Source organism: Lolium perenne, chromosome 3, assembly GCF_019359855.2.
Source record: "Lolium perenne isolate Kyuss_39 chromosome 3, Kyuss_2.0, whole genome shotgun sequence".
Classification (NCBI taxonomy): domain Eukaryota; kingdom Viridiplantae; phylum Streptophyta; class Magnoliopsida; order Poales; family Poaceae; genus Lolium; species Lolium perenne.
This window is the reverse complement of record NC_067246.2, coordinates 271,213,294-271,240,654: the sequence shown is the minus strand read 5'-3', so window position 1 is coordinate 271,240,654 and position 27,361 is coordinate 271,213,294. Positions and strand designations below refer to the sequence as shown.

Sequence of the window (27,361 nt, the reverse complement as noted above, 5' to 3'; positions counted from 1 at the left end):
GGTTCTCTCTTGGATCTGGCAGTGGTGGAGGTCCAACATCTCTTCTAAGGTGCCTCTAGGCAGCGTTGGAGTTTGGCGAGTGTAGGAATCCTTAAGAATAGTTAGGAGTTTTTCTACAAAGTTCTTATGTAGTTTTCATGTTTATTTACTCATGTTACATGATTTTCTATTAATGAAATACGTGGGTTGTCTAAAAAAAAATACTAACAAAAGTTGGCTAGAGCTTAGGCTTAAAGCAAACACACCCATAGATCATGATCCAACGGTTCTGCGACCATCTCCCCACCGCAACACAAGAAATCAGCGATGGTCGATTGCAACTAACATCACAAAGCTCCTGTCGTCGTCGTCGTCGTCTCCGTCTCACCTCATCAGATCTCACCAATCCTCCATTTTCCGTCCGGTCCTGCTCCGATCTCCGCGAGGAGATAATCCAAAACCCTAACCCCTAGCCTCCCGGCTCAACCGGCGGAGGAGAATCAAGAGGCGGGGATGGCCTTCATGGCGGCTCTGGAGGCCGATCTCCGCGCTCTCTCCGCCGAGGCGCGCCGCCGCCACCCGGCCGTCAAGGACGCCGCCGAGCATGCAACTCTTAAGGTTCGCCTCTCCCCATGGTTCCCCGAGATTTCAGTGCGGCTACTCATTTCGCGTCTGTGTCGCTTTTGCTAGCTCGTTTCGGATCCAACTGGCCGAGGAAGTAGTGTCCAAACATCTCGAACTGTGGCTGGAAGCTGCTGCTAGTCTCTGTAACTCTGTTTTCTGTCTGGTTTCGCGATAGCAGTGCGTAGTGAGCTACTGATGTAGGAGTGGGACTCCTGCCTGATGATTTTAGGTGATATTTTGCAGGAGGACTAAGGTTTGGCCAATTCCACTTAGGTGACTTGTAGGATAGACATTTCTGCTACCTTTGATGACTTTCAGTTAGTCCCAGAGTTAATGGTTAGTGCTAGGGAGGGTTTGTCTGTTTGGTAGGTGTAGAGTTTCAAATGCAAAGAATGGTTGCGAGTTGCTTACATTTAGAAGTTTGCAACTGATTTCGGTTAGAGCATCGTTTTTCATTGGAGATCCCAAGCTAAAGCTTGGGCCAATGGCACATAGCTTGTGAGAGTAGTTCAAGTAGCTCCACAAGAAGACTGGGCATACACCCTGTAGAGCTGGAGGAAATTTATCGGTTTCTCCAGTCGAAGGGTTCAATACCTAGTTACCTACTAAGTTTGGTTTGTGGTTGGAGGGACAACTTTTATTCACTGTAGTGGGGACTGGAGACACACAAATTACTTCTCTTGTTCGCATGTTTCTGGGCGGCGGACACCGTAGAAGTAGCTTTTACAGGATTTCATGATAGAACACACACAAATAGGCCTTGACATTTGCATAACTTGAGCAAAATATACTGGTTCCGTTCTATGATTAAGATGAAATACTACATACTACATATCTACATAACAAGAGTTTTCACAAAAAAAATATCCATGAACAATCGACATAATGAAACAGTGCTGCTCATATTTATTTGATCAAGTGCGATCAACTGGTAGACTAAACAGAACAGCAACTGCACTATACCTCTTAGCAATCTTGGTGCATGAAAATAGCATTCACACATACCTTTTTTTTGTGTGTACTGAGGTGATGGGTGGTGTTACCATTTTTCCGTTTCTTCTCGTAGCATTACTACCTCTTAGCAATCTTGGTGCATGAAAATAACATTCACACATACCTCTTTTTTGTGTGTACTGAGGTGGGGGGGTGGTATTACCATTTTTCCGTTTCTTCTCGTAGCATTACTGTATTTGTGCGCACCACCAAGGTTTTCTGTTGGATATACTTGAAATAGAGGAGTGAACTTTAGTGATGCTGGCACACAATGTTGCCCATAACTATTTCAATAGTTGAAATAACCAATGTCTTCGTTGTCAACAATGTGCTCTGAAGTTTGAACTGAATTAGCTTAGATTTTAGTCAGCACTTAGTTGCACTTGGCCCGTGTTGGAGATGTTGTCCATATTTATGCTTATTTCTGCCTTGATCTTGTGGAACCTCCCTGCCACTTCCCCGTATTAGTTTTCTATGTTTAACACACTTTTGATGTTGTTGTGACCTATGAAGGAACTAACCAAGTAGTTGTCATATAATTATATTCCATCACCATTTTATCTGCTTTGTGCATCAACAACATAACCTGATTTTTCTGTTTCAGAAAAAATGATTAAGCATACTGCATACCCATCCAAAATTACATGTTGGGGCTAATTCCTCCCTAGAGTCAATTTTTTTTGCATCTGTAATTGCTAATGATGAATGGATTTTTGTTTTGTTTCTTATGTTACTCCTGCAAAGATGCTAGTACTTTGTAGCCTTTTTGTACGTTTAACATTCATTTTTTTATTTCTCATGTGATGTAAGTGGTATGCCGCTTGCTTATTTCACATTCGTGTTCAATTATCTTTGGCTTGCAGCTCCGTTCTCTATCCAATCCAAGGGAAATAGCTCAAAATGGGGATATATTGCGGATATTTCTGATGGCATGTAACGTCAAATCAGTGAAGCTGAGTGTGATAGGACTATCCTGTTTGCAAAAGCTTATATCACATGATGCTGTAGCATCTTCTGCGTTGAAGGAGATATTAGCTACTTTGAGGGATGTGAGTCTCTAGTTACTTCTGTATCTACTTGCCTCACTTTTTTGAGCTTAGTCTAATGACTTTAACCTAATTGGCATATATCGAAGGGCTTGTGTTATATATTATCCTGGATATTTGAGTTTGATAATGTGTTTTTCTCCGGAAAGCTGATTCTTAATTAGAACTGTTTATAATTTATAAGATCTTCTGTTTATCTGTCCATATGTAAGTATCTGTGTGATTTGATTTGATGGATCGTCCTGTAGTACCTTAACTCTTAAGGCCGTCAAAGTAATTATCACTCAACTTTTTTTTTTCTGACTGCAGCACGCTGAGATGACAGATGAGAGTCTTCAGTTGAAGACTTTGCAGACAATGTTAATTGTCTTTCAGTCACATTTACGTCCTGAAAGTGAGGTAGCACCTATCGACCATTATTATATAAATTATCTAGATTATTTAATATCTGTAATAGATAAAATAGTTTCTTATTACTCCCTCCGTTCCTTTCTATAATGCCTATTGTTTTTTCGCATTTGTTTCAGAATATAAGAGTAAATCTATGTTTTTTTTTGCAAAGAACCCCTTCCACCGATCAGGTCAAGTCCAGAAAATCTGGAAACCGATCTGGTCATGTATTTCTGAGATCTGTTTTCAGTTTCCTATTTTATCTGTGATATCGCTAGGGGGTTTTGTGTGTAAAAATGGCTCGCGCTAATTTCCGTGCCAAAAAACAATAGGCACTATAGAAAGGAACGGAGGGAGTATGTGTTATGGTTCGCTGACCCTGTAACACATAGAAGCTTCCCTCTATAGAAAACGTTAAATATATGACTCTAACAGTGCGCCAATGAGTAGTTGCCACTCTTAGCCTTCTGTTTTCGAATTTGGCTTATGTCCACTTATTATTTTAGTTCTTGTAAAATAAGGTACCATGCCCTTTTTTTTTTTTTTTTGCTTTATTTGGGGTTCTGGCGCCTGGCTATTTGGGCTTGGGTTACCAGATGTTTATGTGTTAAACATATTGCATTATGGCAATAGTGAATCTTTATTACCTATTTACCTGCAATGGAAAAAATATTAACTCCAGCTGCACGATAAATTGTTATTTCTGCCCAGAGGGGAGCATTGCTGTTGATTATTTCTTGGAATGTACATGAAACTTGACTATTTTTGTAGTTAATGCAATTCTACTGAACGCTGTACTATTTTGAGGGCCATTATTCTTACCATCAATAGGCTAATCTTATCAGCACATTGTTTTCATTTCTCTCAGGAGGACATGTCTCAAGCCCTTGGCATATGTCTTCACCTACTTGAAAGCAGTCGGTCTTCTGACAGTGTCCGCAAGTAAGCTCATTCACATGTTGTTGGCTCAATATTCTTAATTCCTTCTTTACGATCTCCTAAATTATACATTCTTCATTTAGCACGGCAGCAGCTACATTTAGACAAGCAGTGGCGTTGGTCTTTGATAATGTTGTTCTTGCTGAATCACTTCCGACTGGTAAAGCATCCCCAGCAAGACTCAGTTCACGTGCTAGCTCTGTTGCCAATAATCTTACTCGTAGCTTCGGCCAGACGCTGTAAGGCTCAGTATATTTCTCTTCATTCTTTAATATTATGCTCATATCCTGCAGTAATACAGAACAATCTACTCTAATATCGAAAATGTTTGTTAGCAAGAAACACACCTTTTATGCATTATCTCTTTGGGTTAATTTCTGGCACATTATCTAGTGTCGACACACACATGAGATGAGACACTAAGCATGGGGTATGGTGTGGTAAAAAGATCCCTAATAGATTGCTTTCTCTAGTTTATCAAGTATGAAAGGTACTAAGAAGAGGGAATCATAAAATGTTCAGAAAGTTGAGCTAGAAACTGATCTCTATCTGATGATCCCTTTCGTTGTTGTTTAGTCATGAATGTTGAATAAGATGAGCATTTGAGTATATTTTTAATAGAAGAAATACCTAGTAGCCCTTTTAGGATGGTCTTAGCAGCCAATCGACATTCAGTCCGTGCAAATTAACTTTGATCCTTCGGCAACCTTGCTTTTCTTTTATCTTGTATACTTGGGTGTCTGAAGCTTATTTCCCCCTATTGTATTTCTATCCATTGACAACACTGGTATCAATGCATTCTGCTAGAATCTTATCTGCACCATTCAGTCCGTGCAAATTAACTTTGATCCTTCGGCAACCTTGCTTTTCTTTTATCTTGTATACTTGGGTGTCTGAAGCTTTATTTTCCCCTATTGTATTTCTATCCATTGACAACACTGGCATCAATGCATTCTGCTAGAATCTTAGGATGGTCTTAGCTGCACCATCCTTATTGCCGTGTGATGGATACCTACTGATGATTGCACATTGGTGTTGCCCACCCAGACAGATCTTGCTCGTTGGTCCTGTGCTTTTTTTAGTACATCTGTCATGATCATGCCATTCACATGGATGATGATTTAACCAATTCTACATTTCTTGTGTTTCCGTTTCATCATCTTCCTCCAGATGATGTAAAACAACTTCTTCCTTCAAGTTAAAGTGAAAGCCATTTGATATTAAAATACTTCAGCATGCAGTATTTCAGATATTAAATTTTTAAATGTATTATTTTGTATTTTCTCTTTGCTTGTTTTAGTTGATATTCAACTTACCCTGGGTGACAGCTCACAAGGGTTCAACTATGGTGAACTCACCATGAGGGAAGGTCTTACTGACGTCGGAAAGCTCGGTCTCCGTCTGCTCGAAGACCTGACAGCTCTTGCCGCAGGTGGATCTGTATGTGTGAACAATTTCTGATAGCACCTTTTCCGTCCTTTAAATATTTATAATTAACTCGCTCATATTATGTTGTTACATTTTATTCAGTAACTCTGAACTTAAATTACTGAATTTCTAGACCCAATTTTTCTTGATAAAGTTACCACTGTCTCTCTTTCTTTAGGCTAGGTGGTTGCATGCTCAGTCACTGCATAGGACGTTTGCCCTTGACATACTTGAGTAAGTTCTCTTAAGTTTCATAATGAAAATCTTGGGATACTTCCATTACTCAGTTGTCACAGCTTTCATGATGCTCAATATTCTACAAATTTCGTGTTTTAACTAAGTTCACTAGTCTTAGTTAAAAAGTTCCTTGAGCTGCTGTTGTCACATGTCATTGGTGAAGCTGATGTCGCAATGGTGCTTATATAGAGGGCTGGGTTCTGCTGCAGCAAGAGTTCTGGAAGCAATTGTGAAGTGCAGTATACACACACTAAAATAAATAGCAATCCAAAGAAAAAAAAGTTCTAGAAACTAAACTTGAGTTTGATTTTCTTATAAGCATCTTTATTTTATTTTTGATCCTGTGAAGTGCAAAGGGTCACATTAGATTGGTCCCATGTGAGGTCCTTCTAGGGCACAAACCAATGGTGGGTGCCATCTACTTGCCCTGTTGAAGTCGTGAAGTATGGAACTATGGAATGACTTCTAAAAACTAAAGTGACGAGTATCTCTGATGGAAGAGCTGCTTAGAAGATGGAATTTGCTATGTCTGTAAGCGTCAATTCAAAAGCCCAACCCTTTAGTGCAAGTATATTTGCTTTGAGGTGGTTACATCTTCCTACAAACTCACAGGTGCCCACACAAGCATTATTAGTGCTTAAAGCATTTAATTCATGCTTGAGGATCATACATAATCATTGAAGGTATCTGAGGTAGTGAAATAGTGGACGAGTGCAATTCAAACCCTTAATGCGTTGTCCAGTTTAAGTTTCCAAGGGGAGCTTGGAAGCACTACTTGTCACATTATAATCCCAAAGATAGTCCGATATAAAAACAAGGGGCATTGATGCTTGCAAGTGCAATAGATCACATTACTTTTTCAAAGATGGTTCCATTCATAAACAAGAGATACAGTCAGTACTTTGTAAACTGGTACAAACTTTTTTGTTTCATCTTATAGAACGTGTTTTCCAAATTTCTGGACTGTTGTAACATGTGTCAACATCTTTTTCTGTTTCTGTTGTAATTGCATTTTTCTCCGGTTTCTGCATTTTGTCTTATGATCTGTTACTGATTGTTCTGTTTTATTTGTTAAGTAACACAACGAAATTTGTTGTACTATTTTTTTCTCAATTTTTATTATAGCTTAGCTACACAAGTGATGCCAATCTTTTCACCAGAACATTGCTTTTAACTCTTTTATCTCATATAATATATTGATATTTATTTTCTAGAATTTGAGTTAAACATAGCTTATCCTAAGTCTTTACTGACGCTGAGTGTGTCTTGACCTTCTTTATGCCAGGTTTGTGCTATCCACATATGTTCCTGTATTCCGGACGTTATTATCTTACCAGCAGGTTTGTGTTTCTGTACAACTTTTGTCCTCAGATATGTTGGTTAACCATTGACCCATAACTAAAGAGCCTCTTAAAACCTGCCAGGTACTGCGTCATCAAATATGCTCACTTCTTATGACTTCGCTCCGCACAAATGTGGAGGTAAGTAAGTAAAAATAAGGAGTTTGCCTTTTCAAATTTATAGTATGCTAAATAGCTACCAGCACATTAAGGCTTCGCCACAGTTGCAAAATTTATATGCAGAAGCATGAATTTGACCTGCCACTTTACTAACGAAGAAGTTTGAAGTGCTCTTCATTTCTTCAAGTACTTTTAGGTGCATACAGTATCCATTTACTTTTTTAGCACTGTTTTGTGGCTGGATGTAACTTTGAAATGCATTTTTCCATGTGTTATTTGACAGCGGTAGCTCTAGCTCTGTAGCAGCAATACAGGAAAAACACATGCCTCATTCCACTCAAGTCTGGGCTAGTAAGATTTGGCCTTAAATAAGTAGCCATTCTATATAGTTCGCCCTTTATGATTAGGACCTTGCTCGGGCTAGACAACCAATTTGGCAATTTCATCCTGTGGTGTTAAGTTTGTGTAGCATATGAAGTTCTCCATCCTGAGAAAGCTCCTCCTCTTTCCCCGACAAGTTGGACAGGTTCTTGCCAAAATGGGCAAGATATACTAATGCGCCCAAATGAAAAGCAAAGCTAGGATCTTTAAATTGGGCAGGGATTGGTATTTTTTTCCTTTTCTGGTTAGGGCAACAAAACTCGTGCATTTTATGCAATTAACAGCATAGAACACCAGCCCATTCTTCAAAAGAATTGGTCTTAAGTTATGAGATGGAGTGTGTTAAGAAACATGGCGCATTCTCTGCTCCCAATCGTTAGAGTCCCAGGAACTTAGAGGCAGATGTGAAATAATGAACCTCATCTTTTGACGTGCCAGTACCTAGTTTAGTTGCCAGGAAATAAAAAATTAAAGCAAGATGGGTTTCACGAGTTTACCATTTCTGCTACTCCCTCCGGTTCATATTAATTGACTCTAATATGGATGTATCTAGACACATTTTAGTTCTAGATACATCCATATGGAAGTCAATTAATATGAATCGGAGGGAGTACCTGATTTCTTGCATGATCCAATTATTAAACTAATTCTATATCGATATGTTTGCTGATTTATCTTCAGCTTGAAGGTGAAGCAGGGGAACCTGCTTTTCGCCGTTTAGTCCTACGTTTGGTTGCTCATGTCATCAGACTCTACAGCTCTTCACTTGTCACTGAAAGTGAGGTATTATTCTGTCCAAGCTCATGTATATTCCAGTACTGCAATGGGCCTGTGAGCATCGAGAACGATCAACATATGCTCCAACTCTTAGCTTTCTGATAACTTTAATTGATCAACTGGAGTCTGGCCCACCAGCATTGCAGTGGATTATGACCATTGCCAGTCTCGTTTGGTAGAACTACTTTCAGATGTTTGCATTTTTGGTTAGCTATTTCTCATTTGTGCTAAAAATCAAACTGCGAAAGAGAGAAATTGCTATGTCCAGATAACAGAACAATCCACTGGAAATTGCCAGCTGGCAGCACTATATAATAATGACTTAATGAGTGCTCAATGTGCTTTTACTTTATTCTGTTTATGTTATTCTACATGAGCACTAAGATGCTTGTGTTGACAGGTATTCCTGAACATGCTTGTGAAAGTTACCCGCCTGGATTTACCTTTATGGCATCAGATACTTGTTCTTGAAATTTTGAGGGTAAGTTCCCTGGGTACAACGGAAATTGATGCTTGTGGATGACCTATTCTTACTTGTGTGCACCCGTTGATTCATCAGGGTTTTTGTATAGAAGCTCGCACTCTGCGCTCCCTATTTCAGACATTTGACATGTATGTATTGTATCCACACAGCACCATTATTTCTATGCCTCTTTCTCTGCTGGTGGTTGGCCTTATTTTTGACTTGTCTAGAAGCTTCCACATCATGCTTGTGTTGCAGGATAGAAAGTTGGTGTCTGCATGTCTTTCCCAAAAACAATGTTGGCACTATTGTATATACTGGCTCATAGTTCACATTTTGTTATTAGTGGTCGATTTCCAAGAGAATTGGTCCCTGAATTTAACTAGCGTAGGCATGTAGGTAGTACGTATTCTCATGATTGAAATTATATTCAGTAGAAATTGTTTAACATGCTTCATTTGTATGAGAGCAAGGTTTTCTAGACCGGTGCCTAAAGGCATATATGGTTCCTTTGCCTGTGTGCCTCAGTAATGAGCTGAACTACCAAATGTCTAATCAGGATTCAGTAAGCTGTAACTTCTGTGAAGTTTGTCATAGCTATTCTTGTGTTATAATAACCTTGCGAGTGTGGAATGGAACTTGAAAATACTATCGCGGCAACTCATATCCCAAATTCAGGACAATTATGTCAAGTTGTGTTAGTTGGTTAGGGTATACGGTTGCAGTGCTGTCAACAGTACTGTTGCTATAGGACAAGTAGGTGGATTTAAGAATCTGCTGGAGATACCATGACCCTAAAATCTTTAGCATTATTGTTTATATTGTATGTAACCAATGGACATAGGCTAAGTTATCTCATCTTTAAAAGGTTTCACTTCACAGATATCCATGCATGCAATGTAGAGAAGGTACACATGCTCCTTGTTTTCTTGTGGTGGTTAGTTGTGTATAAACCTCCCAAGGGAATTTAAGGATTCTAACATGCGCTATATATAATTATTTATATGTTTGGAGCAAAGAGCCTATTGGAGGCTACACTTGAATTACTGAAAGCACCCCTGTTATGTTCTACACTATAGGTGCCTAGGTTAGAAGTCTGCTTTGTACCTCCATGTTCATACTAGTTACTACACTGATGCATTTCATCTCTTGGTCATACATTATACATTTACATATTTTTTTGGAAACTTTCAGCTAATATTTTTATATTTTTTTGCCAATAATACAGAAACCCTACAAATACTAATGTTGTGGAGAACATTGTTAAAGCACTTGCCTTGGTGGTAGCTACTGTTCAGGTGATATACCTTGGTACATACCATTTCCATAACATGAGTTTCTCCTTTTCTTTTGGGTCGTATATTCTTTATTTGTGTTTGTGCAAACATGTATTTATTTATGTCTCAAGATCAAATTGATTGACTTGGTAATTCTGTTTCCAGTACAAACCGCCTTTTTGTTTGTATGCCCTGTTTACTATTCTTGATTTTAGATGTATTGACTTGTCGTGCTGATATGCATCCATACCATGCTTTAGCTGGTGTAGTCCCGCTTTGGTGTGCAGTGATCTAAAAGTAGTCGCACACCTCAAATGTAGCTTGGTTGAAAATGACAATTTTATAATGCTCTGGTTTTTGTTTCAGTGACTATACCATGCTTTCAGTGAAAGAATCCTATCACAGTATTTTATCTCACAAGTTATCCTCAGCCTAGCGCCCTAGCCCTAGCAATCTTGCTGCCGTGCGTTTGAGTCATTTGATTTAGGTGAGACATCATAATACTTCCTCCATTCACCCTGTAGGTCTAACAATACTGTAGGCTTTTGGGGAAATTGTGGATGGGGTTGGTCCCTTGGACCTCCACACCCTCTCATATATATAGCTCAACTTAGGCTTACATGTTAACTCATACACTAGAATAGTCTAGATACTACTACTATACTAACACTCCCTAGAATACTCTAGACTAACTTAGTTCTAGCACACTACTGGAATATTCTAGACTCTCCTAGGAGACTACTAATCTCCAATTCCCCTAGAGCATTCTAGACTCTACTAGAGTACTATTACACTAAGCTTAGATTCCAACACTCCCCCTCAAGATGGGCGATGGATATCTATCATTCCCATCTTGTTACATGCCAACAAACATTCCTTACTACCTAATCCTTTGGTTAGACAATCTGCTATTTGTTCTCTAGAGGTTACATGGCTTAACTTCAAGGTTCCTTCGTCAAGCCGTTCTTTAATGAAGAATCGATCTATTTCCACATGCTTTGTTCGGTCATGCTGAACGAGATTGTTAGCAATGTTGATTGCTGACTTGTTGTCGCACCAAAGATTCAATGGCCCTCTCCGCAGTAGCTTCAATTCTGATAGGAGGCCTTTCATCCATAACATCTCACACAAACACACCGCCATTGCTCTATACTCTGCTTCTGCAGTTGATCTTGAGACCACATGCTGCTTCTTGCTCCTCCAAGATACCAAGTTTCCTCCTACGAAGACACAAAAGCCTGATGTTGACCTTCTGTCATCAAGGCAACTTGCCCAATCAGCGTCACAATATCCCTCCACACTCAAGTGCCCATTGGCCTTGAACCATAGACCTTTTCCAGGACTTCCTTTCAGATAGCGTAAAATTCTATAAGCTGCCTCTAGATGTCCACTTCTTGGGTCATGCATGTAGCGGCTCACCACACTCACGGCATAAGATATATCAGGTCTCGTATGACATAAATAGATAAGTCGACCAACAAGCCGTTGGTAGCGCTCTCTATTAACTGGATCTCCTGACTGAGCACATAGCTGGTGATTTTGCTCAATAGGAGTTGAAGCAGGCCGACACCCAAGCATACCAGTCTCATTGAGTAGATCCAACACATATTTCCGTTGAGAGATAACTATTCCTTTAGGAGATCTCGCAATCTCAATACCCAAGAAATACTTGAGTTGTCCTAGATCCTTAACCTCAAATTCTCTGCTCAATCTCATCTTCAGCCGGCTTATTTCATCATTATCGTCTCCAGTGATAACAATGTCATCCACATAAACTGCAAGGATGGTAATACGACGCCCTGAATGCCTATAGAACACGGTATGATCCCTATTACATTGCTTGTAACCCATATTGCGCATGGCTCTCCGGAACCTATCAAACCATGCCCTTGGTGACTGCTTGAGACCATATAAAGACTTCTTCAATCTGCACACCTCCCCCTGGGTGTTGGAGTTACTAAAGCCAGGTGGAATGTCCATATAAACTTCTTCCTGGAGATCTCCATGCAAGAAAGCATTCTTGACATCCAGCTGATGCAAGGGCCAACCAAAGTTAGCAGCACAAGACATAAGAGTTCTTACAGTACTCATCTTTGCAACAGGCGCAAAGGTCTCGTCATAGTCAATCCCATATGTTTGACTGTAACCCCTTGCCACCAACCTTGCCTTGTATCTTTCTATTTTCCCTTCTGGGGATTGCTTCACGGAATACACCCATTTGCAAGTAACTGGACGTTTTCCAGCTGGAAGAGTAACAAGATCCCATGTATTGTTCTTCTCAAGAGCTTTCATTTCCTCCAACATGGCCTCGTACCACTTTGGGTCTTGTTTTGCTTCTTTCCAATCTCTTGGGATCACCACAGATTGCAATGATGCGATGAAGGCCCTGTAGTTCGTAGATAGAGATGCATATGATACATAATTAGCAATGTCATGCTCCTCCTGGTACCAATTTGGAGGTTTTCTAGCTGCAGCTCGGGTTCCTTTTCTTGGCAATGGGCAAGTCCATTGAATCCCTCGTAATAGATGGACCTGCGTCATCAGACAATTCATCAGTTTCAACACCTGTTGGAGCATGTTGCTCCCCCTGCACCTGTGTGTCACTTGTCGTGGGAACCTGTTGTTGCACATGTTGCTCCCCCTGCACCTGTGTGTCACTTGTCGTGGGAACCTGTTGTTGCTGCTGCTCATGCTGCGATTTTCTCCGTGTATACACTTTCAAGTTCTCTTCCTCATTTGGCTTTCTCCATCTCTCTTCACTTGTAGCTTGTCTCCTTGTAGACACCCTTAGATTTTCTTCCTCATTTGGCTTTGTTCATCTCTCTTCACTCGTAGGAGATGGAATTGAACCAACAACAACTCTGGATGGTTCATGTTCCTTTGTCCTCAAAAGTTCACTCTCCCCCTCTCGACTAGCTTCGATTGTGCTAGGAGAGTCAAAGTCAAACAACGAGCTGAGGTCCGTCTTCTCTCCATAGAACGGCTCAGACTCTCTAAATGTCATATCCATGCTAACAAATGTTCTCCGCTCACTAGGGCTCCAACACTTGTAGCCCTTTTGTCCAGATGGGTATCCAATGAAGATGCACTTCACAGCATGAGGATCCAATTTTCCCACCGAAGGTCTATGGTCTCTAACAAAGCAAGTACACCCAAACACCTTTGGTGGAACGATGAACTCATTTTGGCCATAGATCATTTCATATGGAGTCTTCATCCTAAGCACTCTTGAGGGCATCCGGTTGATGAGATAAGTAGCAGTCATAACCGCTTCACTCCACAAGAATTTGGGCACATTCATGGTAAACATAAGTGATCGAGCCACCTCCAGCAGATGACGATTCTTCCTTTCAGCTACTCCATTCCGTGGAGAAGTATCAGGACATGAAGTTTGATGAAGTATTCCTTTTTGGGAAAGAAAATTGCCAAATTCATTGTTCACATACTCCGTCCCATTATCTATCCTGATAATTTGAATACTAGCGTTGAAGCGATTTTGGACATATGCATAGAAGTCCTTGAAGCATGTAAGCACCTCACTTTTATGTTTCAGAAGATATATCCAAGTCATTCGGGAGTAGCAATCAATGAAGGTGACAAAATACTTCATCCCGCTAACAGAGACCACCGGGGAAGTCCATACATCAGAGTGAATCAGTACAAAGGGCAACGTGCTCCGCAGTCCACGACTCACATATGATGTCCTGGTGTGTTTTCCAAACTCACATGCATCACACACAAGTTTTTCTTTGTCCACCTTCTTCATTTCTTCAGGGAATATCTTACTCATAGTATCAAAGGACATATGGCCCAATCGACATTGTTGGAGTATCAACCTTGCCTCATCATCATTGGTAACAACTGTGAGAGCAGTGCACAACGCTTCATCGGTTTCCCTTCTATCCAAGTACCACAATCCCTTATGTCTCACACCTATGCCAAGCCTCCTTCCAGTCTTCCTCTCTTCAATTATACAATTATATCGATCGGCAATTATTCGACAATCAATATCATCAACCAAAGAGCTCATAGACACCAAACGCACCGGAAACGATGGAGCATATAATACCGAAGACAATGTAATGGACGGAGTGCATTTCACTGTGCCGACCCCTTTCACAAAGTTGATAAGTTCCATAGTCTGTTTGGATTGACTCTTTATGCATGGGTTGATGTGGTGTATATGATGCAAACTCACTCCACTTACCCGTGACATGTGCTGATGCTCCCGAATCCAGAATCCAATTTGAACAAGTTCCATTTAATGCAGGAGCCTGACTTGAGATTGCTTCTTCTGTTTGTGCAAGATTCACACAATTTTCTAGGACAGTTGTTTTTCCACTTTGTTTTGGAATTTCTGCACTCTCCCTTGATTGTCTCAACTTCTCAATCTCCTTGAGCAATTGAGTCATTTTCTCAAGTAGCTTCTCAATTGTTTGATTCTCCCCCATTGATCAATATTGCTGAAAATCACCAACAAACCAGCTTATGTGCTTCTTCTCTTCTCTGCTATATTTGACCTACTCTTGCAGATCTCTCGACCCCTCTGGATCTTTCTTCTGGCTGCACACGCAGCTTAGGTCTCTCCTCTGTCCTCTACTCGCACACGCAGAAATCAGCACCTTTGCTTCTCCCTCTTCACTGCAAGCCACAAGCAGCTGCACCTCACCTAGCTGCTCCCTTCACCACCACACCGAACTTTGCAAGATTCACCACCACTCCGAACGCTGCAGACGGTTGGCTCCGCACCTCTGCAGCAGCTCACATCAACACTTCTACCTGGGCAGCACTCCAATCCTCTGCCCGTCTGTTGTATTTCCCCTGGATTTTGCGGAACTCCACCTCACTCCACCGAATCACCACAGGCAGCCCGTAGCACACACCATCACTGCCTCTAGCTCTGATACCATGCAGGCTTTTGGGGAAATTGTGGATGGGGTTGGTCCCTTGGACCTCCACACCCTCTCATATATATAGCTCAACTTAGGCTTACATGTTAACTCATACACTAGAATAGTCTAGATACTACTACTATACTAACACTCCCTAGAATACTCTAGACTAACTTAGATTCTAGCACACTACTGGAATATTCTAGACTCTCCTAGGAGACTACTAATCTCCAATTCCCCTAGAGCATTCTAGACTCTACTAGAGTACTATTACACTAATCTTAGATTCGAGCTCATGCCAATAGAACACAAACTAATCTTAGGGTGACTTCTTTTGGGCTTCTAGCCCAGCTTCTAGGTCCCAGGAAGCTCAAGCCCAAAAGAACGGAAAAATTTCAGCCCGCTTCTCCCCACCGCAAAGCTACTTTTCTGTCTCCAGCGAGAAACTGCTCGCGAGCTACTTCTCGGGCGTTTCCCGAGCTTCTGCGTTAAAAATCGAACAGGTGTAGAAGTCTGCCCCTTCTTTTCTTCGTTTTTACAGCAGGACTGCCACTCCACGAAAATTCCAATCAACCAAGGCGCCTGACTCCCACTGATTTTGTCCGAAAACGTGCGCCCATCAGTACTACTAGCATTTAACGATTTCCATGGTTATGCTCATCACGTGTTGTGTGCACGTACGACTTGTAGATATTCAAATTCCACGACTCAAGTCCTCATGTACGTACATACATGTGTATATGTACCTGGTGTGTTTCCCGTAAAAAAATGATAAAGCTCTCCAAATTCAAAGCAAACACACTTCGTTGCTTGAAGAATTATTGCAATCACTACTAAGACAGTATCTTTTATTTTGGCATGTACTGAATTATAATACAATGATACATTCGCAAAAAAAAAAATACTGGGATACTGGTGTATGTTTTTATTATGATCCAACTTTTCATAATTTCACGATTCATTTCTATCTCATATCTTACTTAAAACTAGTATAAAATATGGTATCATTATTTATGTAGGGTGCATATCAAATTCAGTGGCGTTACAGATATTTCACAACTCAAGATAACAAATAAGCCAAATTTCATAAGCTCAAAAGAATAGGAGGAACCAGTTTCTAGGTGCTTCTCCACACCACAGTTTCTACCCACCGTTTCCCATAAGCCAGCTTATGCATAAGCAGAAGCCCAAAAGAAGTCACCCTTACACTTATGCTGCCCCTATTAAATAAGGTGCTCCCACCGCTCAACATTATCTGTCTTATTTCAACAAAGGTCTCTATCATTATTAAAATTATGGGTGGACATGGAAACAACATAATAACTACACCCTTGATGGGTCTATTCCAGTTTGGATGTGATTTTTGGGAAGGACTATTCCTAAGAGTTTCTTATACAACAAAACGGAATGGAGAGTCACCATGCCTCTATGGCAGGATGCAATGCCAAACCACCTGAGCTACGTTTTCCCTTATCTTCTGTCATCCATAAGTGCACTCAAAGTTTCCTTGGTATGATAATTCATGTTTCACTCTTGTTTTATACTGAAGTTAGAAGCATACTCCTGCTTTGACTTCCAGCAGCTACTCCTGCTTTGACTTCCAGCAGCTCTCCTTTAGCTAAATTCCATCTTGGTATCCTGTTTTCACCAATAAGGAGAACTAAAAATTATTGCTACCTTCAGTACCTGTATGTGCGTGGGCGTAAATTTGGTCTGTGTTGTTTACATGAGATCTTGTCAAATCTTGCTGGTAAGGTCTTACAAGAGACAGTGAGTTTGACATGATTGATGTATGTTCATCGTCATTTTGTTTCTAGTGCAATGCTACATACCTACATATGTTGAGTACATCTTCAATTATAGGCTTCAGATTCAAGTGAAGAGACTCTTGCAGCTGTTGCTGGAATGTTCAGTAGTAAAGCTAAAGGTACCTACAATATCCAAATTTGTTGATAGTACTTCCTCTGTTTTCTTCATTTGTTTTCCCAGATTGCTGAAGAAATACGAATAAAATAAAACTGATATTATTTGCAGGGATTGAGTGGAGCATGGATAACGATGCATCAAATGCTGCTGTTTTGGTTGCTAGCGAAGCACATACCATCACTCTTGCCCTTGAAGGCCTCTTGGGTGTAGTTTTCACCATTGCTACTTTGACAGACGAGGCTCTAGATGCTGGTGAGGTAAGAAAGAGAGAAATTATTTAGAAGAAATTTATGAATTTGGGAAGGTAAAGGTGATAATTCTGTTTTTGTTCCCTTTAGCTTGAATCACCAAGATGTGAAGTGGATCGTATGGAATGTAGTGGGCAATCGGCTCTTCTTTGTGTTGCCATGGTCAATTCAACATGGTTAACTATCCTTGATTCCCTTTCGCTTATTTTAATGAGGTGAGGTCCATAGCCAAACTTACATTATTCCTGTACTTGAAGTTGTATTCTTGTTTTCCTATGCTTTGCTCATGGGAATCAAATTAATAGGTCACAGGGAGAAGCTATAATATTGGAAATACTGAAGGGGTACCAGGCATTCACTCAGGTGATTATAATACCCCGTTTGATGTACAAACCGCTTTGGAGAAAACTCTGTTTGAGTCCTCTTATAGAATGACATCCATTTGCTATGACTTTTAAATGGGATGCTGATTTTTTCTGTTTCTGTTTTATCCCTTTTATGCCCATTGTCTATTGTATTCCTTTCTGCAGAATTATAAGTTAGAATTATATCAATTATCTTTCTTCACCATGATAATATGGCACACAAACTCTTTCAGGCCTGTGGAGTTCTCCGTGCTATAGAGCCATTGAACTCTTTTCTTGCATCACTTTGCAAATTTACAATCAATAACCCAAGCGAAGGGGAGAAGAAAAGGTATGCCACTGGGATCTTGTTTCTTAGTATATCTGTACAGGAAACTTTGTTAGAACAATACCACATTTCTGTACGGGGAGCTCCTTTTGAGTCTCCTGCATCTTGAACACATGATGTCTTTTTCAGTATAATTGACTGCAGTTACAATATATGCATGTCTTAGTGATTGTGGTCATAGTACTTCAGCTGTCCATAAAATAAAGCCAGAAAGTTGCTCGCTTATTTATCTTTATTCATGAACTCTGAGCACTTCTTTTCTTGTTCTACACATGTTAGTAGTATCTTGCTCTCTCCTGGATCGAAGAAGCTTGAGACGTTGATGGATCAGCGTGATAGTATTGTTCTGACACCCAAAAATGTGCAGGTAGGCGAGATTTGCAGCTATTTTATTTCGGTTGCATTTTCAATCTGCATTACATATCTACAGTTGGTTATTTTTAAATCCAGGCATTGAGGACACTTTTTAATGTGGCACATCGATTACACAATGTCCTGGGTCCCTCCTGGGTTTTGGTAAGTAGAGAATTAGATTAACTAGCTTTAACTACTGTGCTATTATATCTGATTCTTGAAAACTTTCAAGGTCTTGGAGACTCTTGCAGCACTTGATCGGACTATTCATGCTCCGCATGCTTCGACCCAGGTTGTGCAATGTAAAGTTTATTAAATTCTTGTACTATCAGTGTTATCTGAGGTCCTAACTCCTCTGAAGTGGTGCAACAAATTTCCTACAGGAAGTATCGGCTTCTGTTTCAAGACTCTCAAGAGATACATCTGGACAGTACAGTGACTTCCATATACTCTCTTCTTTAAATTCTCAGGTCAGGAGGCAAGCATGATATTATTGTTGTTTTTTTGGGGGGTCGTCATGCTTTTCTCTTCTGTTTTTCATCTCTTAACTACATTTTGCATACACTGAATGTTGTTTTGTTTCTTTGTTTGGATGCAGCTGTTTGAAAGTTCATCCTTGATGAACGTAACTGCAGTGAAGTCACTTTTGTCTGCGTTGCATCAATTGTCAAGTCAGCACATATCAGGAAATTCTCAATTATCAGGCCAGCAGATTGGGAGCATTGCATTTTCAGTGGAGCACATGACATCGATACTTGTCAATAATCTGCATCGTGGGTGCTTTCCTTCTTGAAGCATGGGCATGTTCTTTTCAGACAAGCAACCTATTTAAATGATGACAATCCTCATGTTCTTTGCGAGAAGTACCCAAAAAGATATATCTGTAAAAGAAAAATGATAATTTGTGATCAATCGAGTATAGACAATCCTCAGGAAGATTCATTTGCTAAATAAAACAATTATGTTTGCTATATGTATGCTTTTTCACAGGATGAACATAATTTGCAACTAATGTAATTTATTTATACTATGTGTGAAACTCATCTGACAGATTCATAGTAGGCCATTGGGTATTAAATCGATATCATCTCATATCCATGTTAATAGATCACATTAAATTGTCATCCTTGTTTTGTTGGCAAGTGTCCCGTCACATGAAATATAGCATAAAAGTTTACCAGTGCGTGAAATTATTCATGTGAAATAATGAGCTTTGGATTTAGGCTGATGGGGATTTAACAATAATGCTCTGAACTTGGATCTTATATTAACTCGATAGTTGCAACTGAATGTGCAGTATAGTCAGGATATAAAGTTTTTTGATACCATAGTATTGTGTCCTTGGTGTTTTCTTATATTTGGTTGTTTCATCATGCTACAGGGGTCGAACCAATATGGGATCAAATTGCTGCACATCATCTTGAGGTAACGGTGCATATGTTTGGATTGACTGTTTGCTTTCTTGCTGTCATTTGTAATGCCGTGATGATCTTGATGATGGTAACAAATTGCAGCTTGCCAATTGCTCCAACCCACAATTACGTAGTATGGCGCTGGATTCGTTGGATCATTCAATTTGCTCTGTAGTGGGTTCTGAAAATTTTCAGGGTATCAGTTCAGCATCTCACCAGTTTAAAGAGTACCAAGTAAGAGCGCATTAAACTAATCTTATTATCTTTCATGATTTGTCTGACCTTTTGATTTCTGTACTTCTTTTTACTGGAATTGATTTCTGTGCTTGCTAGTTGGCCGAAGAAAGTGAAACACGATCATTTGAGTACGCAGTTTTATCTCCATTGGTGATCCTTTATTCGTCTAACAAGAACATTGATGTTCAAATGGGTGCACTGAAAATTCTTTTGCATGTCCTTGAGGTACTTACCTTGTTCCATATGTCTTCCGTTTGGGTACATCATACCATATTACTTCTTACTAGTACTGTTTCAGAGACATGGAGAAAAACTGTCCTATAGCTGGCCCAGCATTCTACATATGTTGAGGTGTTACTGCAATTCATTCTTGATGGGTTTTCTGTTTTGTATTTATTACTTGTAGTTCCTTACATTCATTTTCTGCTAGGACTGTTACCGACGCATCTGAAAAAGATACCATCTCCTTAGGCTTTCAGGTAAATTCTGAACCGCAGTGCCTATATTTGGCATACATGTTAGTTCTATCAAAAGTTTGTAGCTCACTTCTGAGCCTGCAATATCGACCTTTAACTCCAGGTTATGGATATGGAATGGGACTACAATGTTACTTATGCCAATAATCAATTTTGTAGCCTCAACACAAATTTTCTTTTTTTGCAGAGTATACGTGTAATAATGAATGAGGGACTGGCAACAATACCTGTACAATGTCTTGATGAGTAAGTCTTGAATCCATTGTGCTCCCAGATACTATGGGATCTCTTCTCTGTCAAAGAATGAACTCTTTTTGATAGCTGGTTGGGCACCGTAAATGTTCACAAGTTAGTTACACAAAGTTGCAAAGAATAAATACACTAAGTCAATATCCTCAATTTTTACCAGGAGATTTTGTGCATACAAAATCTATGATGCCTGAGCTGTAAAGTTAAGGATGCTACTAGTTGGGCATGTACATCCAAAGTTTATGAGTTGTTCACTATCTACTTCAAATTTCTCTGATACTTTCTTGTGCCAACAAATGCAGATGCATTTTGGTTACTGGAGCATATGGTGCCCAGAAAACTGACATAAACATAAGTTTGACAGCAGTTGGTCTTCTGTGGACTGCTACCGATTTTATTGTGAAGGGATTAATCGGCAAGTCTGTTCAGAGAGCTAATCACATGAATGAAGAAGGTACATGGCCACTTCAGATAACATTACCATTCTCTCTGATTCTGTATACTTCATACATGCTTTCTTTTTGATCGCAGAGGTTCAGTCGGGTTTATCAATGAAAGAGGGAGATACACCAACCAACGAAAAAGACGTTAATCAAAATCCCTTACAACAACTGGTTGATTACAATAAGCTATTCTTTTCAGTTTTTTCTGTTCTTCAAAAATTGGGTGCAGATGACCGTCCAGAGGTATGTCTTCTGTGCATGGCCATACATGGTTTGCTTACTTATCTTTTGAGTAGCTTATTCTTTGACATGTACAACACACCAGAATTTATGCAAAGTTTTTGTTTATTTCAAGGTTCGGAACTCAGCAGTTCGGACTCTGTTTCAGACTCTCTGTACTCATGGGCAAAAACTTTCTCCAACTATGTGGGAGGATTGCCTTTGGATATATGTTTTCCCAATGTTAGAACATGTTTCCCACTTGGTAAGTATTGTAGAATTGCTTAGCATGTTTCGATATTTCCCTTAAATTTTCTCTAGTTATAATTAGCCTTAGTCTTTATTTTCATTTTCAGGCATCTACTTCATCTAAAGATGAGTGGCAAGGAAAGGAATTAGGAACCCGTGCAGGGAAAGCTGTTCATATGCTTATCCATCACAGGTTTTCAGTCTTTGAAAGCACTATAATCAGACTATATCCGGTTGATGTGAAATATTGTGTTTAAAGCCAAAAAAAAGACCACTTGTGTTATTTGGTTAGGTCGCCATACAAACTGGAAGTTAAGTTGTTAATTGATTATACGGATAACTCGTTTTGATTTTAGACATGGAAGAAGGCTGAAGGATGTGCTGCGCATTCTAGGAAAACATTGGAGTTTCCACAACCCCACTTAGTGCACACATGTTCATGTACTCCGATTAACTAGAATACACCTTGTTTATCTTATGAATTGAACTCAGATTGATGTTAATTAGCACTGTCGCTGTCACAATTAAGCCACATGCCAATCAGTATTTAGTCTTACTCATTGTGGCATCAAACAATGTAGAGTTCTTTGTAAGCTTTCATGTTTCTTGGTGATTTTCCTTGTTCCCTCCTTTTATTTACTGGATGAACTCTTCTTTTGCTTTTCCAGTCGAAATACCGCCCAAAAACAATGGGACGAAACTATTGTTCTTTTACTAGGTGGTATAGCGAGACTTCTACGATCATTTTTCCCTCTCCTCCAGCAACTGAACAAATTTTCTACTGGTCAGTTCTTTATAGTGCTCATTATGCTTATGTTGCATAGCAGTTAATAAATTACCTGTAACTGTTATTGACTTGTCGTGCTTAAAAATGTTCAGGTTGGGAAATTTTGCTTGCTTTTCTAAAAAATAGCATCTTAAATGGTAGCAAGGAGGTTGCTCTTGCAGCTATAAATTGTTTGCAGACATTTGTTGGTTCGAACTGTCCAAAGGTTAGTAAGCTAAATTGAATTGTTGAGCTATCATTATCTGCCTGCTCAAATTATTTGTGATGCTGAACGTTTAATGTTGTATTTCTTTATGGGAGCAATGAGTGTGCTACCTACTGTTTTCACGGTTTGAACATTCTGCTATGCCATGACCTTGCCTTTGTCATCCACAGTTTTGTTTATATGTCATTGCCATCTCCCGATAAAATAGATGATATAGCTGTTAAATTAATGAAAACACTTGCATAAGAAGTCATGAGTCTAACTGATAATAACTTTGTCCGTGAAGCAAAGAAATCAGTTATTTCTGGACCAACTACGTCAAACTGGAACTGTTTAACCAATGTGACTTGAAAATTGAAGTAATTGACATTTTAGATAGGGTTTTTGCATTTGTATACGTGTTTACCATCTTTGAAATGTGAGCTGTCAGTGGAATGCAGTCACTTGATGACTGCTATTATGACTTATGACTGTAGTGGCTATTTTATGTTTTTTGTTGCACCTGGAAGAAGCTAATGAGATGTTTTCACAACCGCGAGGGAGTAGTATTTTTAAGGAGCCCACTTCTTCAAAAGTTGACTAATTTCTCTGGACTTCCATGTTGAAAGACTTGATTTTAACTTTCACGGTGGATAAATGGCATGTCTTGGACCTGTCATGTTACTTCTTTTATTATCTGTGTAAATATCATGAGTGATGAGTAGATGTTTTAAGATATTATTGACATAAGCATCAAGAATACATGTTTGATGTATAATTAATATTTTTTTTCAGGGCAATCTAGAATCCTCCTATGTCCAATCCGTTCTTGATATTTACGAACTTGTTCTTCAAACTTCACCAAACTATAAGAGTGACTCGGCCGAGAAAGTGAAGCAAGAGGTCCTTCGCGGTCTTGGTAAATTTCTGAACTTCGCAGTTTGTGTCATTAAGTTTCATATTTTAGAATGAGTACTAATCATGTTGCATTCATGCAGGAGATCTTTATGTTCAAGCACAGTCTCTGTTTAATGATGACATGTACCTAAGGCTCATGGCTATTATGCATCTAATGATTAAGAGTTCCATGAATTCTATAGATTATGATAGTGAATTGGTATTTGCTCGTGAGCTCCATTTCTATAAGTATCATTTGCTACACCCTAGAGTTTATTTCTAGAATTCTAGAAGTGTCCTATGTGCAAAGTATTTGGAGATTTCACTGGTTGGCCATCCCAGTACATGTACGGTGGGCATGATGAGCAGGGCTTAGAAAACCAGTCAGAACTGGCTGTTTACCACTGTTTTGGTCCTACCAGCCTGCGATTGGAAGGTTTAGTAGTCTATTACTGCCATTTGAAATTGCTCTGGCTCAGCCATTTTGACCAATTCCTAATGCTTTAACTAGGATCAAATAGTTCATTGTCCCCTTCCCGACAAACTAACAGTGGACCAAAACATGCCTGTTTTATTTTTTTATACCCCGGGTAGGATAATACACGATGAAAAGCTTTAGTGTCTATTGTTTTTTAGATAGTTTTGGAATGTGACTTTTATTACATGGTTCTTTAACTGTACTCTTCTCATGCTTGATGGAACTAAAGCTTCTATGTGTTCTCTTAAAGAAACATTCCATAGTAACATCGTCTCCTAGGAGACCAGTAAACAAATCCCTACCTTTACAATTAAATGAAGCGCAAGTCCTTTGCGTTTTCTTGGAAAAACTTATCTTGCGACCACTGGCCATGAGATACACTACGAAAGAAGCCTTTAGTCTTCATTTCTCCCTACATGCTCCGGGGATCTGTTTTTATTCCTTATTTCTACCTTGACAACTTTCTTGCATGCTTTGCTGTATTGAACTCCACGACTCACTTAGTCTTTTATGCTTTAGGGTAGCATCCCTCCTGTGCAGCGTGGTATCTTGGAAATTATTCCTATGCTACACCCAACAACTATGTTATCATCAATGTGGTCGCCTCTCCTGCTTGAGCTGCTATGCTATCTTAACGGAGAAGAAAGTCCCCTGCACAAGAGTAGTAAAGAAGTACGCGGGCAGAATACTGATGCTTTGGCCAATGGCACAAAGCGTGCTTCTGGTAAGACATGTCATCATATCTTACATACATTTTCATAATTTAAGAAATATGACACCTTGAGTAATTTATGTGTAATTTATCATGGCTACAGTTGAGCGAGGCCATATCAATGGCGGTGGCACAAAAGGGGATACTATGGTGGGCTGTGGATGGGGCATTCTATTTGTAGAAAAGCTTGTGCCGATCATGGCCAACCTTTTTTTAGAGGCTCCACCACATGAAAGGTTTAGTGCCGCTCCAGAAATTATTCAAGGTCTTGGAAGGTAAATTGCTTTAGCTTACAGTCCCTAGCAAAGCTTTGGAGGAAATAGTTATTTGTCCTTATTTGTGAACCCATCCTGGTACTTCCTGCACGGTTTGCAGATTCAACCATATGTTCCATTCTCCACATAAATTATCTTGGCATATCTGTATTAGGTATTCATACATGAAAGTAGAGTAGTTGAATACAAGCTTTGATGGGGCAAAGCAGCTTCGATGCTTTGCTAAAATGAGGATTTATTTGAATATTGTTTGAGTTAAATTTGATGGCATAACTTGTTCGGTTGTTACATTTCAACCTGTACATCTGAAGTTCCCAACTTTTTATGCGGTATAAAAAGAATACAATGTGAAATGTTAGAATATTTCCCCCAGTGAAGAAGATTATGTGCTCACTTCAGAGTGTTCATACTAATTATATATTTGAGAAAAGTTAATTCGGAACCATCTGGTTATGAGCCGAAGGAATTGGATTGTTTAGTTACTCCATGCTTACTCTGAAAGTTGTTAACACAGGTGCATGAACACAAGGAGAGACAATCCCAGGGGTACTCTTTGGAGAGTTTCTGCTGAATGCTTCAACCGTGTTGTGACTGATGAGGTGAGGCAGGAAAATGCTGAATGTAGAAGTGACGTGAATTCATATAAACTTTCTAGAGCTCGCTTCTGGAAGGAGGTTGCAGATGTGTACGAAACTTTTCTTGTTGGATCTTGTGGGCGTGTGTTGTCTTCAGATGTTCCTTCAGCTGACTCTGTTACAGCTGATGAAAGCCTTGAAATGACTGTCCTCACAGTTTTTGGAGACTGTGTTCTGAAACAGCAGAAGGAGGCTCCTGTTGAGGTTTGTTCACTAATAAGATGCACTTGTTGCGGCTTGAAAGAGTTTAAAAAGTCCTTGTAAATGCTCCATTGTTTCCATCTCACAGGTAGTTCAAATGTTTGTTCTCTTCCAGGTATTGCAAAGGCTTGTGAACTGTCTTGACCGGTGTGCATCACGAACAGGATCCCTGCCTATTCAAACTGTCAGTCTTCTACCAGTGCACTGCAGCAGATTTTCTCTGGGCTGTTTGCAGATGATGTTTTCTTTATGCAGGTGCACCATTTTTTTGTTTCATTTGGTTGTGCTTGATTATGCCAACTACCAAACTGAGAATACACTTAGAACAGAATCTGAACTTGTTTTCGTAATTGATTGCAGTTGTACATTGAAGACAAGCTCATACCTGGCAGTATCAGAAACCAGTAGAGCTTCTATTTCCATTCTTACAAAGCGATGTGAGACTATATTGGGTCAGTTTTTAGCTGATGAAAATGACCTAGGTATTTTTCTAAATCTATGATCATTTAATCTTGAACTTGCTTCCATAGTAATGCTGCTGCATCATTTTTTGTTATCTTTAACACTGTAACTATCAACATAAGTGCTGTCATTTATCACTTGTGAAATGTTGTATTGTTGCAGGAGACCATCCATTGCCTAGTGTCAGGATTGAAGAAACGGTTTGTGTCCTTCAAGAGCTTGCTAGACTAAAAATAAACATTGAAACAACTAATGCTCTCAACATACCACTGTACATGAAAGAGGCTTTAGGAAAAAACCAGTCCCACGGGAGGGCTCACTTATTGTCGTTGCTTCCCACTTTCTCTGAGCTTGTTGTCTCAAGGTAAGAAAAGGGTTGTCTCTGAGCTTGTTGATTGACATGTAGAGTTACTAGCAAGTAATATAGGGCTATAATATCAAATTGTTAGCAATCAATGAAAAGTTAACACAGGTAGTTGCGGTCAAATAGTGTGCACAACGATGGATTCTAGCTGCAGTTGAGTAATAAGGAGCTGTTAGGTAGCTTAACATGTAGAATTTCCAGTAAATAATGTAGATCTATCACCCTCATGATTATTTTCTGTCCACGGTAGGAAAAATGTTACCAACTTGCTATAACTATGTAGTTCAATCTCTTGGTAATGAACCAATGAGTAGCTGATAACTGCTGTTCCTGTTAGTTGATCAACTCTGCCAGAATTGTTTTCCTGAATTTGCCCATTAATATAAAAAAATAGATAGTTTTCTTAAATAATTTCTTCTTACTCTTCAAATTTACACTGGCATTCTATGTCCCTGCATCAGAGAATCCAGGGTTCGGGAGCTTGTTCAAGTGCTTCTCAGACTCATTTCCTCGGAGCTAGGACTGCAACGTCTCGTAAAGATGAATGATTAACTCCGGTTTTATTGTTTTGCTGGATGGGAATCTGATAGCTTTGTTAGTATTCCACCTCATTATTTACATCCATGATTCTGTATATCCATCATGACATGCAATAGGCGCTTGGGAAATCACATCTATACATGAATAGGGTTGTACATGTAACATTTTGTTGGGAAAATGGTGTACTTTTTTCTGTAACATTAGGTATATAGCCTGCTAATTTTATTTTTGACGTAGCAGTAATCAACTCTGGTTGTGACAATAACTTGTATTCTGGATTGGGGATTAAGGCTGTGATTGTCTTGAAAGAAAATAATTATCTGTTTTCACTGATTCAATCATCTGTAAGGTTGATTTCCATTTTGCCAGAGGAAACAATGGTGTTCTTATCAGCGGTGCGACATTTTTTTTCTGGCAAGAAGGGCATTTCTGAC

General features: G+C 39.5%; 1 protein-coding gene across 4 annotated transcripts; it reads left to right on the top strand.

The window, feature by feature from the left end:
- Positions 1-306: 306 nt before the first annotated feature.
- LOC127344557 (uncharacterized) lies at positions 307-27,265 on the top strand. Of its 4 annotated transcripts, none has more exons than XM_051370857.2 (44): positions 307-597; positions 2,460-2,645; positions 2,952-3,041; positions 3,901-3,974; positions 4,055-4,210; positions 5,300-5,411; positions 5,578-5,633; positions 6,922-6,976; positions 7,061-7,117; positions 8,159-8,260; positions 8,655-8,735; positions 8,814-8,866; positions 9,946-10,015; positions 16,750-16,813; positions 16,921-17,069; positions 17,151-17,275; positions 17,366-17,423; positions 17,659-17,756; positions 18,036-18,120; positions 18,204-18,269; positions 18,340-18,399; positions 18,491-18,577; positions 18,706-18,880; positions 19,489-19,532; positions 19,622-19,753; positions 19,853-19,981; positions 20,055-20,107; positions 20,187-20,235; positions 20,420-20,478; positions 20,784-20,935; positions 21,013-21,167; positions 21,280-21,408; positions 21,500-21,585; positions 22,061-22,176; positions 22,272-22,384; positions 23,159-23,282; positions 23,362-23,480; positions 24,258-24,462; positions 24,554-24,725; positions 25,240-25,564; positions 25,677-25,816; positions 25,922-26,043; positions 26,186-26,387; positions 26,849-27,265. In XM_051370857.2, the coding sequence occupies exons 1-44, from the start codon at positions 493-495 to the stop codon at positions 26,937-26,939; spliced, it is 4,881 nt and encodes a 1,626-aa protein (XP_051226817.1). In that variant the 5' UTR covers positions 307-492; the 3' UTR covers positions 26,940-27,265. The 4 variants fall into 4 exon arrangements, with proteins under 4 accessions (XP_051226817.1, XP_051226816.1, XP_051226815.1 ...); XM_051370856.2 differs by having other exon boundaries at positions 18,033-18,120; XM_051370855.2 differs by having other exon boundaries at positions 5,300-5,417.
- Positions 27,266-27,361: the final 96 nt, after the last annotated feature.

What these genes read in the sequence shown, in the direction of transcription:
- LOC127344557 (XM_051370854.2), top strand. Translation starts at nt 493, where the DNA reads ATGGCCTTCATGGCGGCTCTGGAGGCCGATCTCCGCGCTCTCTCCGCC. An exon ending in TATTAGCTACTTTGAGGGAT is followed by an intron (nt 2,646 to 2,951) that starts GTGAGTCTCTAG and finishes TTCTGACTGCAG; the next exon opens with CACGCTGAGATGACAGATGA. An exon ending in TAGATTATGATAGTGAATTG is followed by an intron (nt 23,481 to 24,257) that starts GTATTTGCTCGT and finishes TTTATGCTTTAG; the next exon opens with GGTAGCATCCCTCCTGTGCA.